This window comes from Narcine bancroftii, chromosome 5 (genome assembly GCF_036971445.1).
Source record: "Narcine bancroftii isolate sNarBan1 chromosome 5, sNarBan1.hap1, whole genome shotgun sequence".
Lineage (NCBI taxonomy): Eukaryota > Metazoa > Chordata > Chondrichthyes > Torpediniformes > Narcinidae > Narcine > Narcine bancroftii.
Window position 1 is genome coordinate 42,771,111 of NC_091473.1, and position 17,668 is coordinate 42,788,778.

The following is a 17,668-nucleotide window of genomic DNA, read 5'->3' on the forward strand; positions in this document are numbered from 1 at the left end:
CCCCTGTGATTTCATTATTTATTTCTGTTCAGACTGAGTTAACATGGCAACGTGTTTCTCTACTTTAGATGCTCCAACATCCTAAATAGTGCCGGAGAGCCACGGCTCTTCAGGCCTCGTGACCGTGATGAGATGGTGAAGAAAGTAATTGAGCCCATGGCTTGCGATGGACTGAGGACCATTTGTATTGCCTTCCGTGACTTTCCAGGTAGTCCAGAGCCTGACTGGGACAATGAAAGCAACATTTTATTAGACTTGACATGTATAGCTGTCGTTGGCATTGAGGACCCAGTCAGACCAGAGGTAAGCAAATAAAATTTTAGCTTGCTTCTTGGTTGGCAGGGGGATCAAATATTTAGATCAAGACTAAGTAGATTAAGTCAAAGAAATTGATCCATATAAATAACACAATAACATCAATGGACCCAGTTCATAGTTTGTGTGTTACAATATTCTACAAATCTGTTGTTCATAGTTGCTACATTAAAGAGGCCAGTAGAAAATAAAAGGTTTTATTCCTGCAATACCGAGCAAGGGATTCTGAAGCATCACTTTGGTTTGGGTCTGTCACAAAAATGACTGTACTAATTGACAAATGTCCTTCATCAAGCTTCTAATACTGAATTGTAATTCAGTTTGTGCATAGGGTGATATATCAGGAACTCCTATCAATTCAGTTTTATTTAAAACATTTACCAAAAGAGAAGCTTTTTAATTTTTCATGAATATATGTGCTCTGACTTTTTATGCTCAAATGACTGTCATGTAGATCTGAGTAATTATTTTCACTTTTTAAAAAAAATATTAATGAACACAAAGCTTAAAACTCAAAAACCAGGAAGTGCATCATGAAAATACATCACACTCAAATGATATTATACATGTTTGTGATATTATATGCAATTAATATTGGGAACAATAAGGAAATTCTGGACAGTTATCTGACCATGAATTTATCAATTAGATAGTGCTAAGAGGAATTAAACTTTCAAAAAAGAAAAATAAATCATAGTTTGATGGTTGCTCTCAGTGATATCTCAGAATCAGTTTTTTGCAGATATCTTGTGAACTTGTTAACTAAGAGTATCTCTGTTCAGATATCTTCTTTAGTTGCATACACTCATGAAATTTTTGTGGAACCCATGAGAAAGCCAAGCCACAATACAGTTTTCCAAGCAGTCATAATGAAGAACACACATGCTCAGAAATTTAACCCTGGTTGGCAGCATCAGTCTATTGTATCGTGTCTTTGACTTTAGTAGACTGACTTTCTAAAGTAAGGTAGAATTTACTCTGCTGTCAGCGGGAGATGAATTTCAATACAGCAGAGACGAAACAACTTAGGAAATTTAGGCAGTAAATATAAATTGAATTTAAATGTGTACAGAAAGCAAAATAAAGATGGAAAAATGTAAATAGGACTTAAGGAAATGGATGAAAATATCTACACAACAAATGCTTTAAATTGTTTTAAATTCCCAGTGTTAATTTTCTTTTGGGGAACGAGCCTTCTCAATTGTAATTTTTTATTTCAAATTGTATTTTTTTTCACTTGTGACAATAGACATTCACTTTGTGCTGAATGCCACAATCCCAACTTTTTCAGCTGTGCTCCAAGAATATAAGACAAAGCTAAAGTGTTAAATGGTCTTTAAATGTGTGTGAAAGATTAACCAAAAGACATGAAGACTTCTATAAATAATTTTAAACATTTAGCTAAAGCAATAATTTTTAAAATACCTAGAAGACCTTGTTCATTGACTCCTGTATCTTTTCCCTTCAAGATCTAAGAAACAATTACTTATTTAAGACCTGTGGACTCCATGTATAGTCCAGCAACAGACTCAATGGTATGACTGTCCAAATGTCCAAAGCTTCCTCATTTCCCAGTACATCCCTGGAGATTTCAATACCTGAATGATGGCAGCTTTGATCAGAGTGATCCACTGTGTCTGGAGGAAAACCAAAGGCCAACTGGCCTCAGTCATTCAACCCTAATCTAGTAACCAAACAGGACCAAAAAGTAACATGAGGACTCTGAACTGAAAAAAAACAAACTGTTCATCTTAGAGAATTTCTTGTCATTGCATGTTTCTACACAGCAAAAAAACTTTTTAGGATCTTCAAATCCACAGAATTCTTCTTGTCATTAAATTCCCTACACATTCATCCCTTAATGACTAGCAATGTTAAAATTAGTTAATCTCCATATTGTTATTTAGGTTGAAAATAAATATGTATGAGTCAAGCAGCACATCTTCACTTTTTGACTTGTTTTTCTTTACCTTTTGAGCAGATGATATTCTTGTGAGGGGCTCTCACTTATTGATTATAATGTTAAACAGTTGTTCCTGTGGACAAATAATGGCTAAGCTGAAACTTAGCAGTGTAAGTAATGCCTTTGAAACAATGTGGATATTTCTTTAGACTTTTTTGAATGTTCCTGCACAATTTTTATGGTAAAGCAGCAGCAGAAGATTGTGCAACATAAAATCAAAGCTGAACTGGAGATTCACCAGAATGTTGCCTGGATTGGAGGACTTCAGTTATAGGAACAGATTGGATTGGCTGCGTTTTTATTTTCCTGAAGAGGAGGCTGAGAGGCGGTCATAAAAAGTGGATAAGATAATTAGAGGCAAAGCTGAGGCAGGCCAAAAACAAAAGTGCTTATATTTAAAGAATTTTAAAGGGGATTTGAGGGGAAATATTTTGGGTTGGTTGAACTCTGTAACTCGTTGACAGAGGAAGTAATAGAGCCAGAGACAATTAACATGTTTACAGAACATTTAGACATGCTCTTCAGTAGTCAGGGTATCAAAGGAGATTGATCTTGTGTGGGCAAATAAGGTTAATGTGGATGAGTGAAAGGTGGACAGAAGGGCCTGTTTATGTCTATTCATTGGAACGTAGATGGTTTGATAGAGGTATTTATGATTATGAAGGGAATAGATAGACTAGATGTGAGTAGACTCTTTCCCCTGAGGGCAGGGGAGGTTGGAACAAGAGGGCATAAGGTAAGGGTAAGGGGGCAAAACTTTAGGAGAAATGTTAGAGGATGCTTCTTCACTCAGAGTGGTGGGAGAATGGAAGGATCTTCCAGAGGAGATAGTTGTGGCAGGGTCCTTTCTGTCATTTAAGAGAAGGTTGGATGTGTACATGGATATGAGGGGGTTGGAGGGGAGAACTCGTGGAGTTGTTCAAATGAACTGGCACAGGCTCGAAGGGCTGAGATGGCCTGTTTCCATGCTGTAAACTGTCATATGGTTATGTGCTGTAAAACTCTATGATTCTAATACTTGGACCAGAAACATTTTTGGTGAGCATTGTAAATTCCACCTTTTTTTAAAAAAAAAATCTCACCTTATTTCTGTTGCTACTTTGCACTGCTGGAAGTTTGAATTACTAACAATGATCAACAGTGGTATTTAGCAGCCTGAGATCATGTTCCCAGTCCGTTAAATTTAGAGATGAAGAGAAGGAAAGAAACAGAACTAATGATGGAGAGGAAATAAGGGAAATTAGTGTCAAATTAGACACAGAAGAGGAAAGACGGTTAATAAAGAGACTGATTTATTGTTAAAATGTACTATTAATGATATGTGCTGTGAGCGCCCTAGAATTTTCCCAGCAATTTTCAAGCTATTGAAACAGATTTGGGCAAATGAGAATATTTATAGTGATAATTAGATAGGTATTTTATTATGTTACAGTGATGTATGTCACAGATTAAAAGCAGACACATAATTATCAGAAAGAACTGACTATAGTTAGTTCCAAATACCTGCTGTGTTCATGATCATTTGGTAGCTGTTATTTAATAAGACAAATATGTTGGAATAGCCACTGTTTATTCTCTTATTTTGCCATAAAGGAGATTTCCTGAGGCAAGTTGGTAATATATTTGAAATGAAACATAAAAGTTAGGAATACAACAAAATGTTCAACCTGTTATCACTCAAGACACTGCCATTGCTATCCAATTAGCTTGAGAGATAATGTTGCTATCCATTTAATAGTGGCCTACTTTCTGCATTGAGTAACTTGCTTGGAATTACCCTTTTGTTGAAACAGTTCCGATCTGAAAGGACTAAGGCAGTAAATGATGGATTCCAGGTGGATACATTCAATATCATGATTGACCAAATTCTTCGTAATCATCCTAGAGCTGAGGAAGATTTTGCACACAATTGATAGGTCATTGATGCTGGCCTTCAGAACAGCAAAAAACACAAAATACTGAGCAGCTTTGATTCAGTTCCTTGACCTGAAATCTTCGCCTGCATTCACTATCGTTAGTTTGAAATGAAGAACTTGCCTTCTGCATCATAACTTTCTGTGGCCTGTGTTAGTTGAGGACTGGATTATGGTGGCACAGTGCCCAAGCCTTGCCCTTCTAGGGGAAATCTGTTAGAAGGCAAAGCTGGACAGGGGCAGAATTTTGCCTCTGACTCTCATTGATTGTGCCATTTTAAAAAAAAAGATGAAACTGAAATAAAGAATTAAAAATAACAGTTATTACACTGAAAATTAAAGTTGGATAAAACACACAGAATTATAAAAGGCCAAAAATATTAAAGTGAAGAAGAATTTTTACGAAGGTACATACCTCCCAAATTTGCACCCCACCCACTCCATTGAATTCTAGACTCTGTGCCAAGTATGAACTGGTGCAGGAGTGTGTGGTAATTCTGTTCTGACACCAAGGAATTCCAGTGAGAGTTGAGCCTCACCACTGCGTGGCAAAGTGAGCTGGCAGTCACTCCTTGACTTCCACATCTATTAATGTGCATGCTGAAGTCCATGTTCATTTTCGATTGCTGAATGCTGAATGCCAGAACGATTCACCTCCACGGTTACACGGTCGCACCTTAAACATGAATATGTGCAAATGATAGTGGAGTCACAAATTCATGGTTGTTTCCTTGTTATAAATGTGCATTGCAGATGAGGCTGTATATGTTCTCCTGCCAAAACTGAAGTCCATGTATCTGAATTTTAGCAACAACATGCACTGTGCAGACATGACAAAGCTGTGCAATTAACACAAATCACTATGTTTTTAAATTTTTTTAATAATAACTTTACAAATCTAGGTAATTGATTAAGTGTAATAAGCTGAAACTTGCAATTCAATGTCCCAAGCATGTTTTTCCTCTCCACTGAAGAAATGGTTTCTCAAAATCACTGTCAAGTAGAAGAATCAGCAAACAACTATTGCTTGAGGCCAATTACTCCCGATGTGGAAAAGAAGGGTGTAATTGGCAGAGCCACAAGTCAGAAAGATATATTTAGCAATTTCACATCCCTCTGGTCATTTCCAATTAACTTGCTTTCATTTGTTATGGTGCCAACACCATTTAAATTCTCCCTAAACCCTTAAGGGCAGTGAACTATTTCAAGCAAGAAAATTCTTCTTGTAGGTGGTTATTTAAATATTACAGTTTGAAAACTGTAATACTTATATAACACTAATAAAGCTCATTTTACTTTCCATCAAATACAAGTTTAGAAAATTTGTTTTATCTATTTTGTTTCGCTTTGATTTTCAAAACATATAGATTCAGACAATACACTTTCTTTCAACACTTATGTATAACATACAGTGTCCATTTTCACCTCCCCTCCCCCCTCCCATGCCCCAATATAACTGAGGATAAAGTGATATAAATTATATTTAAAAAAAACCTCACAAGTACCATTGAGTTCAACAACCCTTGCAAAAAAACTGAAGAAAAACTGAAAAAACCCAGGTACTTAAATCAAAAGGGGTAAGGGATAATGAAACAAGCGCAGGTCACCTGTGCCACGTCTCACTTCTTTGATCCCAATCGTTTCCTTGCTGGAACGCATTGTTTCATTTCCTTTAGTCCAAAAGGGTGAAATTCTATCTGTGTACCTATGTGTTTCAGATAAGGTTACTACAGGTACATGATCCTTTATCCGGAACCCTTGGGGGACAGTGTGTTCCCAATTTTGGATTTTTCAGATTTCGGAAAGCCCACCTGAATTGCGCTGCCGTATCCAACCCCACCCCCTTCCATTCGCCCAGTTGCCTCCACCAACCGTGGTCCCTTGGCCGCTTCCCCCGACTGCAGGTTCCTTGGTCGCCCAGCAGTCTCCCTCGGCCGGCGGTCCCTCCCCTGCCCGGCCGTCTCCACCAACCGCGGTCACTCGGCCATCCGGTCACCTCCCCCAACCGTGGTCCCTCGGCTGTCTCCCCCAACTGCGGTCCCTTAGCCATCTCCCCTGACCACCGGTCCTTCAGCTACCCAGCAGTCTTGCCCTGACCACTGGTCCTATGGCCGCCTTCCCCAATCTCCAGTCCCCACTTGCCAGATTTTAGATGTCTGGATAAAGGATCATGTACTTGTACACTGTAATGAATGTGTCATATTTCCTCCTTAAATTGTAAGTGATTTTTTTTCCCAGGGAATGCAACTTTGCATTTCCATATTCCATCATGTAATGTTTAGTTGGGAGTCAGACTTCCACGTAACTGCTGTACACTTCCTGGCTACTGACAAGGTGACCTTCAATTTGTAAATTTGGTATTTGGGCAGTTTAAAACTCATGCCCAATGTCTCCTAGAAGGTCCTGTGGAAAGTCTGCCTTTGTAATTTTTTCCAGAATGTCCCCCAGGTCCTTCCAGAAGGATCTCAACTTTTTACACAGCCAGGTTGAATGGATAAAGGTTCCAATCTCCACACCACACCTAAAGCATATTTCCGAGATTACTGATTTTTATTTATATAGCTTTTGTGGTGTGAGGTACAGTTGATGCAGGAAATTGTATTGCACAAAACTGTACCTGGCATTAATAACAGCTGTCATGCTGTCCAGACACAGGTCTGACCAACCTGTTGTTGTGCCTAAGTCCGACTCCCACTTTTTCCTTGACCTGTGTAAGCCCGGCTTAGAGCCCTCACTTTGGAATATGAAATAATTATAGGTATAAACCTATGCACATTCTCCCTTCGAATTAAAATTTCCATGTCACTACACATGGGTAAGGTCATGAATAGTTTCAATTTATCCCTTAAAAAAATATATTCTTTGTTCTATTAGACAAATCATAGTTATTCCTCAACTGCTCGAATGACATGAGCTGCCCTCACTTGTAACAATCATCAATACACCTGATCCCTTTCTGGTACCAGGTGTCCAGGATCTTATTGTCCAGAGTCATGGATATTAAGTTGTTCTTGGTCAAGAGTATTTTGGGAGATATCCCCACCTTCAATCCAATACATTGATTTATTCTTTGCCATATCTGAAGTACATGCTTTAGTATGGATTTATCTTATTTTTAAAATTAATTTCGTGTCCCATTTATATATAAACTCTCCTGCTATCTTTTCACCTACCACATGTAGTCCAATTTGTGCCGGGGAGTGGGGAACACTCCCTCAGAGAGTGAGGTGATAAACCTCACCTGGGCTGCCCAGTAAAACACATTTAACTCTGCCAATCAAAGTTATGGGCAGAGTTCTTCACCTACCAAGGTCCTCCTTAATCTTCTGGAGCAAAGGGAGATAATTGAGTTTGTATAAGTTGCGTAAATCTTTGTCTACATTTATCCCCAGGTATATAATGCCTTATTGTGGCCATCTGAATTGACTTCCCTGTTGGTATTGTCTATAATCCCCCTTGCTCAGATTTATCTTATACTGAGAGATCTTCCCATTATCCTCCAGAGTGGTCCTCAGCTTGGCCAGTGGCTGCTGGGATACATCAAATATACTAACTCATCATCTGCAAATTGATTGATCTTGTGCTCCTCCTGGCTCACAACCCTTTTATGTCTGAATTCCATTGAATAGCTTCTGCAAGTGACTCAGTGGCCAGTATGAATAGTGCTGGGGACAGTGGACACTCCTGCCTACTGGACCTTCTCAATGGAAACCCTAGAGATATTTGCCCATTTGTAATGATTTTAGCTTGGGATTTATAATAGAGTGTCTTAACCCAATTAATAAATGTTTGTCCCAATCCAAATTTCTCCAGTACCTGAACAGAAAATCCCACTCTAATCTATTGAAGGCTTTCTCCACATCCAGAGCTATGGCCACACTTGGATCCACCCCTGACTGTGCAAGATGTACTATATTTAGCAATCTAGCTATATTGTTTGCTGATCGCCTCTTTTGTACATATCCAACTTGGTCTAGATTCGTTAATTTTGACAAATATTCTGCCAACCTATTGGCCAATATTTTTGCTTTGATTTTATAATCTGCATACAATAATGAAATGGGCATAAAGGAGGAGGGCCTCAATGGGTCCTTGTCATTTTTTGCGATCACAGTGACGATTGCTGTTGAGAAAGACTCCACTGCCTGATTCACCACCTTCATAAGAAGGGGCATTAAGAGATCTTTGAACTCTTTATAAAATTCAATGGGGAAACCATCCTCCCCGGTGATTTACCAGCTTGCAAAGAGCTCAGGAGCTCTAAAGAAAGGGAATCTCAGCCCCACTCGATCCTCTTGATCCAAATTTTGTAGTTCAAATGTAATCAAGAAATTGTCTATTTTAGCAGGGTCCTCCCCCCGCTCACCTGACTCTGATTTATGTAGCTCTTTATTGAACTTTCAGTATGTTTCATTTATTTCCTTTGGTTTATGAGAAATCTTGGCATCCTCCATTTGAATCGCATTGATTGTTCTTGAGATCTCTTCTGCTCTCATCTGCCAAGACAAGACTTTATGGGCCTTTTTCCCCAGCTCATAATCTTGTTGTCTAGATCTTAAGATCAACTTTCTGTCTTTTATGTTTGCATAGTATTATATTTCAGCTTATTAGTCATTACATTCCTGTATTTTTCTTCCAAATCCGGTCTTCAGTACTCTTTTTCCAATTGGGCTATTTCCTGTTCCAAGTTGTTAATCTCTTTTATATGCCCCCTTTTGATACCAATTATCTGGCCCCTGAAATAAGCGTTTGATCTTTCCCATATTAGGAAGTTATTGTCAGTCTCACAGAACAATTCATCTCACAGAACGATTCTATCTGAGCTCCAATTAAGCTATAAAATGGTTTTTACCAACAGTAATGAGTTAAGGCAGTATCTGTATGCTGTGGCCTTCTTATCTGGCATTATAATGGACAGAGGCCCATTAATAGCAAAACCTAAGCAAACTAAAAAAAATACTAAAACCAACAATTCAGAAAAAAAAACCCCAAATAACCCTCCATCACCCATCTACCCTTTCCATACCTAGTGCCAATACCCAAATCCCTCACCATTTTGGAATGTGCGTATTGCACCCGTCTACTTCTTACTCTAATCCCTCTCCCCTTTCTTCAAGCTCCCCATATTAATTCTTCATTTAACTTAAACAATCATATTTAAACAATAGCACAGTAAAACATTCCCCTCTATATTCATTCTTCTTTGGCTTGGCTTCGCGGACCAAGATTTATGGAGGGGTAATGTCCACATCAGCTGCAGGGTCGTTTGTGGCTGACAAGTCCGATGCGGGACAGGCAGACACGGTTGCAGCGGTTGCAGGGGAAAATTGGTTGGTTGGGGTTGGGTGTTGGGATTTTCCTCCTTTGTCTTTTGTCAGTGAGGTGGGCTTTGCGGTCTTCTTCAAATGAGGTTGCTGCCCGCCGAACTGTGAGGCGCCAAGATGCATGGTTTGAGGCGATATCAGCCCACTGGTGGTGGTCAATGTGGCAGGCACCGAGAGATTTCTTTAGGCAGTCCTTGCACCTCTTCTTTGGTGCACCTCTGTCTCGGTGGCCAGTGGAGAGCTCGGCATATAACACGATCTTGGGAAGGCGATGGTCCTCCATTTTGGAGACGTGACCTACCCAGCGCAGTTGGATCTTCAACAGCGTGGATTCGATGCTGTCGGCCTCTGCCATCTCGAGTACTTCAATGTTAGGGATGAAGTCGCTCCAATGAATGTTGAGGATGGAGCGGAGACAACGCTGGTGGAAGCTTTTTAGGAGCTGTAGGTGATGCCGGTAGAGGACCCATGATTCGGAGCCGAACAGGAGTGTGGGTATGACAACGGCTCTGTATACGCTTATCTTTGTGAGGTTTTTCCAGACTCTTTTGTGTAGTCTTCCAAAGGCGCTATTTGCCTTGCCGAGTCTGTTGTCTATCTCATTGTCGATCCTTGCATCTGATGAAATGGTGCAGCCGAGATAGGTAAACTGGTTGACCGTTTTGAGTTTTGTGTGCCCGATGGAGATGTGGGGGGGCTGGTAGTCATGGTGGGGAGCTGGCTGATGGAGGACCTCAGTTTTCTTCAGGCTGACTTCCAGACCAAACATTTTGGCAGTTTCCGCAAAGCAGGACGTCAAGCGCTGAAGAGCTGGCTCTGAATGGGCAACTAAAGCGGCATCATCTGCAAAGAGTAGTTCACGGACAAGTTGCTCTTGTGTCTTGGTGTGGGCTTGCAGGCGCCTCAGATTGAAGAGACTGCCATCCGTGCGGTACCAGATGGAAACAGCGTCTTCATTGTTGAGGTCTTTCATGGCTTGGTTCAGCATCATGCTGAAGAAGATTGAAAAGAGGGTTGGTGCGAGAACACAGCCTTGCTTCACGCCATTGTTAATGGAGAAGGGTTCAGAGAGCTCATTGCTGTATCTGACCCGACCTTGTTGGTTTTCGTGCAGTTGGATAACCATGTTGAGGAACTTTGGGAGGCATCTGATGCGCTCTAGTATTTGCCAAAGCCCTTTCCTGCTCACGATGTCGAAGGCTTTGGTGAGGTCAACAAAGATGATGTGGAGTCCTTTGTTTTGTTCTCTGCACTTTTCTTGGAGCTGTCTGAGGGCAAAGACCATGTCAGTAGTTCCTCTGTTTGCGCGAAAGCCACACTGTGATTCTGGGAGAATTTTCGGCGACACTACAGTATATACAGTCAATCCTTCCTCTGATTTCCCATTTTCCTCTTATTTATATTTAATCCCAGGATGGTGGCAGGGTTTTTGCATAGTCTGTTGCCTCCCTGGGGTCTGTGGTTTAAAAAAAATTTTCTCTCCTCCTGCCCTTATACCTTCAGACCTGCTGGGTGAAAGATGGTGAACTCAATCCATTTTTGTCTAAGATTTTTTTACCTGATTAAATTCTCTATTGTGCCTTAATAGCACCACACTAATGTCCAGGTAAAAGAGGATTTTCACTCCTCCAGGTTCTACCAGACCTCCTCTTTCCTTCACTCCCATTGCCGCCACTCGTAAGAATTTGCTCTCTGTTCTGGTAGCAAAGGAATCTGACCAGGATGGAGCGGGTCGTAAATTGGACCCAGGTTGGGGGGGGGGGGAGGGGCGCGAGTGTCTGTTGGGCTCTTTCTATTTCCAGTTCATCCCCAATTTTTATCCCTCAGCACATCTGTGATCCATTTTTTTAAAGAACCTTGCCGGGTCTCTTCCCTCTATACCCTCCTTCACCCCCACTATTTTTATGTTATTCCTCCTACTGTAATTCTCCAATTAGTTCATTTTTTCCTTTATCCTCTCCATTTCACTCATCTACAAATCCATTTCAGTTTCCCACTTATCCAGCCTTTCCTCCACCCTCTCAATTCTTTCCTCTGTTTCTGCCACCCTTTCAATTAAATTATCTAGTCTCTCATTAATCATTCCCCTGACCTGCCACCAGAGTTTTCAGTGTTCTTTTATCTGGCCAATGACCTCCATTATATCCCTGGGAGAGGGCATCAAGCCCTCTACCTCCTTTCTTTTCTGTCCTTCTCTGTTCAATGTCCTTCTCTTTCCCCCACGTTCTTCCTCCTCTTCCACCTCCCCCCTGACATCGAGTCTCCCGACCTTTTGTCCATCCATCCAATCCTGATGCCTCACTGCTTCTGCTGCTCACCAGGCCTGATGTCACTCCAAGCTCGGCCTCCTCCCGACCCCTAGATGAAATAGCCTTTCCAGGTAAGTCTTTTGTTTTCCTGGCAGATTGTGGCATTTCTTTTGCTGTTGCCACTGCTGCCATTTCCGACTCAGGTTGGTCCCCCTGACCACGGACCTCCATGCTGTCCATGCCCGACGGTACTTCTGCCACCTCAATTGCAGCTCACATTCGACCTCCTCTTGGGTCAGCTCCACCAGGGCTTCCCTCACTCACCTTTCCAGGTGAGTTGACCTCCCGATGGGCACCCTGATGTTCCAATCCTGACACCACCAATACAATCGGCCTTTGGGTAGGCCCAAAGTCAGCCTCTCCTTCCAGAGCACTTGGTGAGTCCTTCCCATTCTTCACTTTTCCATTTCGATGTCTTTTCCTTCTTTCCCATTCTTCTTCGACTTTTTCTTTCTTCTTGCGCTATTCTTTTCCTATCCTGATCATTTTTAGAGGGAATCTTGTCATTTTTTCTGTCTTTTATACTTTACTATCCGGGGAGCTCTGGAATCCTTCTGCCACCTTTTTGCCGTCATCTTGGATCTCTCTTTCATCTGATCTATTAAAAAGAAGGAAAGTTAATCTTAAAGGCTATGAATTTGAAATGAAGTCTATACATATCAATTCCAAGAATGTATTTTTGGTTGCAAAAAAAAAAAACCATGAGCTATGAAATGATGCTGTTCATTCAGAAAGCAAAGTACCAATAAGAATGCAAGAACGTTCTTTCTCACAAACGTAAGTCCTCAAACAATACATAGATCTGTACTCATGAGCCTGTTCAATGGTACTTTGGTGATGAGACCAAAAGACATAGATGTTAATGCGGTGCAGCAAGCAAACACAAAACACAGGCACAAATCCACTTTATTGTACACCAGTAGTAGTCTGGATGGCTCCATGTGTGACTGGCTCCTGATGGGTCAGCTCAAGTCTATATACAGGTCAGTGATTGACAGCCGGCCAGGTGGAGTCAGGCTCCCAGGTGGTCTTCCTGCAGTTTTAGAGGTCGCCCCCTGCAGAGGGCTGGTGGGTAAGTGGCCCAGAGCTGTGGTTGTATCACCACATCCACCCCCTTCTTAAAATGAGTCTGTGGCGGGGGGGGGGAAATGTCTCCATACAAGGTAGTATTTACAGGCTCAGGCAGTCCGGCGTCCGTCTGTGCCTCTGAGACCGTCGCAGGGTTGGCTCCTAGGCGAGGGCGGCATTGCCTGAGGGTTGGCCGGGTCCGGGGTGGCTGGGATGACCGGTGGTGTGGGCAGGGCGGTGTCTGGCAATGAGGGGATTCATGTGTGGGTCTGCTCCGCGAGGATTGGGGCTCTCTGGAGAGGCGAGGGAAGAGGTCAGCTCCCGGTGAATCCTTGGTGGGCCAAGGGTTCCTGTGATGGGGGTCAGGGACCCTGCTGGTGCCAGATCCCTGGTCGAGACAGTATCCTCACATCCCTGATGTAGGCGTAATTCGGGTTTGAATGGAGAAGGAGCACCTGCTCGATCGGGGGGGGTCAGACCTATGGGTCCACATGTGCTTGCGGAAGACCACCGGTCCCGGAGGTGTTAGCCACTTTGGGAGGGAGACTCCAGTCGCCAATTTCTTTGGGAATGAGAAAAGGCGCTCATGAGGGGTCTGATTGGTCGCTGCATATAAGAGCGACCGTATTGCATGGAGTGCCTTGGGGAGGGCCTCTCGCCAGTAGTTAACGGACCAGCCTTTGGAATTCAGGGCCAGGAGGACTGCCTTTTAGATCACTCTGTTTTCACACTCCACCTGCTTGTTGCCCTTGGGGTTGTAGCTAGTCATGTGACTAGCTGAAATCCCTCATGCTACCAGGTACTGGCGCAGCTTCTCACTCATGAAATCGGAGGCCCGGTCACTATGGATGAATGCCGGGTATCTGAACAAGGTGAGTATTCGTCTATGACCACGAAGAAGTAGATGTTCTTGCTCGTGGAAGGCAGGGGACCCTTGAAGTTGTTGCTGAGCTGTTTGAAGGGCCGAGTGGCCTTGACAGCATGGGCTTGTGGTGGGCAGAAGAAGCATGGTTTGCACACTGCACAGACCCTGCATGATTCAGTCATGTTCCGGACTTCTTGGACAGTGAAGGGAAGTTTCCGGGAGTTAATGAAATGATACAGGCACGTGACGCCCGGATGGCAAAGGGTGTCGTGCAGCGCTTGCAGTTGTTTGGACTGCACAGTGGCGCAGGACCGGGACAGGACATCAGGGGAGTCATTGAACCTCCCTGGCCTATACTGGATGTCATAGCTGAACATGGCCAACTCGATTCTCCAGCGCAAGATCTTATCGTTCTTGATCTTGCCCCTGTGGATGGTGCTGAACATGAATGTGGCCATGCGCTGGTCTGTGAGAAGGGTGAACCTTCTGCCTGCCAGGTAGTGGTGCCAATGGTGGACTGCTTCTATGATCACCTGGGCCTCCTTTTCAATGGCAGAGTGACCGAGTTCTGAACCATGGAAGGTCCTGGAAAAGAAGGCCATGGGTCTGCCCTCTTGATTGAGGGTGTCCTTCTCTATGGCATGTATTGTGGTATCGGAGATGCCTTGTCTGATGTGGGCAAACACCGCTTGCATCTTGGGATGGGAGGGGAAAGCTAGTGACTTGGGCCAGTGGGCGGACCTTGTCTGAGAAGTGGGGATCCACTGGGAGTAATAAGAGAAGAGCTCTAGGCACCTGCGGAGGGCCTTGAGCATGTGAGGGAGGGATAGTTCCATTAGGGGCCACATGCGTTCGGAGTCAGAACTATGGCACCATTTTCCACGATGTACCCCAGGATAGCGAGGCGGGTGGTGCTGAACACACACCTTTCCTTGTTGTAAGTGTGGTTCAGCTCCTCAGCCGTCTGGAGAAATTTCTCCAGGTTGACATTGTGGTCCTGCTGGTCATGGCCACAGATGGTAACTTTGCCTAAGTATGGGAAGGTCACTCTTAGATTGTGCTGGTCTACCATGCTGTCCATCTCCCGCTGGAACACAGAGACCCCATTTGTGACCCAAAGGGAACCCGGCGAAACTGGTAGAGGCACCCATCTGCCTCAAAGGCAGTATAAGGTTTATCCCAGGTGTGGATGGTGGTAGGCTGACTTCAGATCAATCATGCAGAAGGCATTTTTGTGGGCTATCTCGTTGACCATGTCGGCTATTTAGGGTAGGGGATAGGCTTCCAACTGATGGTCTAGCTATAGTTGATGACCATCCTCGGTTTTCTGCCCCCTTTTACAACCAGGACGTGGACTCTATGATATCTTCCGCCAGAAGCCGCCTCACCTCTGACTTGATAAAAGCCCTGTCAGCTGCACAGTAGTGTCTGCTCTTGACAGCTATGGGCTTACAGTCTGGCGTTATGTAGTTGAAGAGGGATGGAGGGGGCACCCATAGTGATGAGCCCGCAGGTGGACTGGGGGTGGTCACTGGGCTGTGTGCTGTGAGCAGAGGGAGTGGGCCACTGAAGGCAAGGGTGAGCCTTTGGAGGTAGCATTGGAATTCCAGCCCTAAGATGAGCTTGGGGATGACCAGGACCCTGAACCCTTGATATGTTTCCTCACTCACTGTCAGATCTACTGTGCAGAACCCGAGTGCCATGATAGAGTGGTCCTGCGCAGCGAAGGCAATAGAGAAGTTTTTGGGGTATATCTTTAATTTCAGCATCCAGGCCACGTTCGGGTGCACAAAACTCTCAGTACTTCCGCTATCAAACAGTGTTTTGTTACCTTCTTGTTGACAGCGATGTCCATCATGGAGTGCCCGAGTCCATGGGGAATTTAGCATGGTGGATGCTAGGACAATCGCGGGGTCAGAGTCACTACTCCTTGATGGTTGTAGTGAATGGCACGCAGCGGCATCCCTCCAGGGCATTGTGTGCGTGCACATGTTGCCCACCTGTCGGTGAGGTGAGCGAGTTGGGGCAGTCAGGAGCTGGCTGGTTCATGATGGCAGCGCCTGGTGGACGCATGTGTAGCATCAGTGCGGTTAGATGACCCGATCGGAGGTAAGGCAGGAGGTGACATCATCGATGCAGGCGAAAGTCGGGTGGAGGAAGATGGTGGTGCCTGTGGTAAGTAGCAGTGCAGGTGGGTGGCCAGACCAGATGTGACATCGGCATCGGCTGAGTAACAGCGCTGCCCGGTCTTCGCATGTGGCGGCAGCCGGAGGTGTTCCCAGCTGATTGGGGAGGGCCGCAGCACTCCTAACAGATCTTGGGAGGCACCCCTTAGCGAAGTGGCCTTTCTTACCACTTCGGGAGCAATGCGAGTTTCTCACCAGGCAACTTTCAGGAGTGCTTGTCTGACCGACACTGGAACCCACAGTACTTACAGCGGCGGGCTGCGTTGGTGGCGGCGATCGTCTCAACCATGTGGGGCCCCTCAGCGACTGCTGTCATCAGCATTTACCAGGCTGGAGATTGGGTTAGTCGGGCATTGTAAATATCTACATGGTGAGCTGCAGCTTCCAGATAGCGGACTACTAACATAATTCTGGTAAAGGTGGCAGCATTTCTTCCAGCAGTCTCTGCCTGGTGACCCTCGATTGCAACGCTTGCACGCAGGCATCTTGGATGAGTCGCTCCACCTCCCCTTTGGTCACCCCAGTCTCAGTCAAGCACGGGCGAGCTAGCTCATGCAGAGCCCCCAGATAGGGGTCTTTCGTCTCACCTGGCTACTGCACCCTGAGGCTGAGCAGGTATTGGGCATAGAGCACATTCGTCGGGGGCCTGTACATGCTTTCCAGAACGGCCATTGAAGGTTTGTAGACCAAGCAGTCATTAATGGTTTGGAAAGCGTGGGACCTCAGTTTGGTGCAAAGAACTATGAGTCTCTTTTGGTTTGTGTTAATCACCTCACCCTGTATTGGATGATCGCCTTAGTCACGTGCTTCCAGATCTTGAAGCACGCCGAGGCATCCGGATGTTGGGGGTCAATTTCCAGACTCCCGATCGTGAGGAACTTCTCCATGGTCTTTAAATTTTAATTGGATTAAATTGTGGTGTAGCAAGCAGACACAAAGCATAAAAAAGACTGTTCTACAGGCTTGAATCCATTTAAACTCTGTTGTACACCAGTAGTAGTCTCTGTGGTTCCATGTGTGACTGACCCGGGACGGGCTGACTCAAATCTATATACAGGTCGGTGATTGACAGCCGGCCAGGTGGAGTCAGCCTCCCAGGTGGTCTTCTGCAGTTTCAGAGGTCGCCCCCTGCAGTAGGCTAGTGGGAATGCAGCCCAGTGCTGTGGTCGTATCACCACAGTTAATAGTTCCAAAGAAGAGGTGGTCCATTTCTTTCATGAACAATTCACAATGCTGAATTCATAATGGCACGGTATTTCATTCAGAAAAGCACAAGAAAATCATTGCTTCTGAGCCAATGTTTAATTTAGAGGGACCAATGAAGACGGAAGAAATGGAGAGAAACAACCTCCGATATTTCAAAAAAAAGTTTCATTAAATGCCTATTTAGTAAACATTCTGACTTTACAGTGAAAATCTGAACAAATATGAATGACTTTTTTTGCAAGCAGGAAGTCCGTGGTGATGGCAAGAAGTGGAAAAATGAAGATGAAGTCGATATCAGAACAGTCTGATGTTACTGATGGGAGAGAAAGCTCAAAAAGAAATTCATGTTCCTATTACTGTTAGGAAGTACATTTGTTCCACCACACGTGATTAGTATGAGTAGGCTATGAAAATCTAGCCTTGCTTAAAACAGAGGTTTGAAGAAAAAAAAATCAAATCCAACACTAAAAATAATAAATACTATTGTGGATTGAGGAATTTAATACAATTTTTTTTTAA

General features: G+C 43.9%; 1 protein-coding gene across 2 annotated transcripts in view; it reads left to right on the top strand.

Moving 5' to 3' along the window:
- atp2b2 (ATPase plasma membrane Ca2+ transporting 2) overlaps positions 1-17,668 on the top strand; it is a 328,585-nt gene that overhangs the window by 256,745 nt on the left and 54,172 nt on the right. For both annotated transcript variants that reach the window (XM_069937267.1, XM_069937268.1), the window contains exon 13: positions 69-303. In XM_069937267.1, the coding sequence (XP_069793368.1) occupies positions 69-303 (235 nt within the window). The remainder of the gene's footprint in view (positions 1-68; positions 304-17,668) is intronic.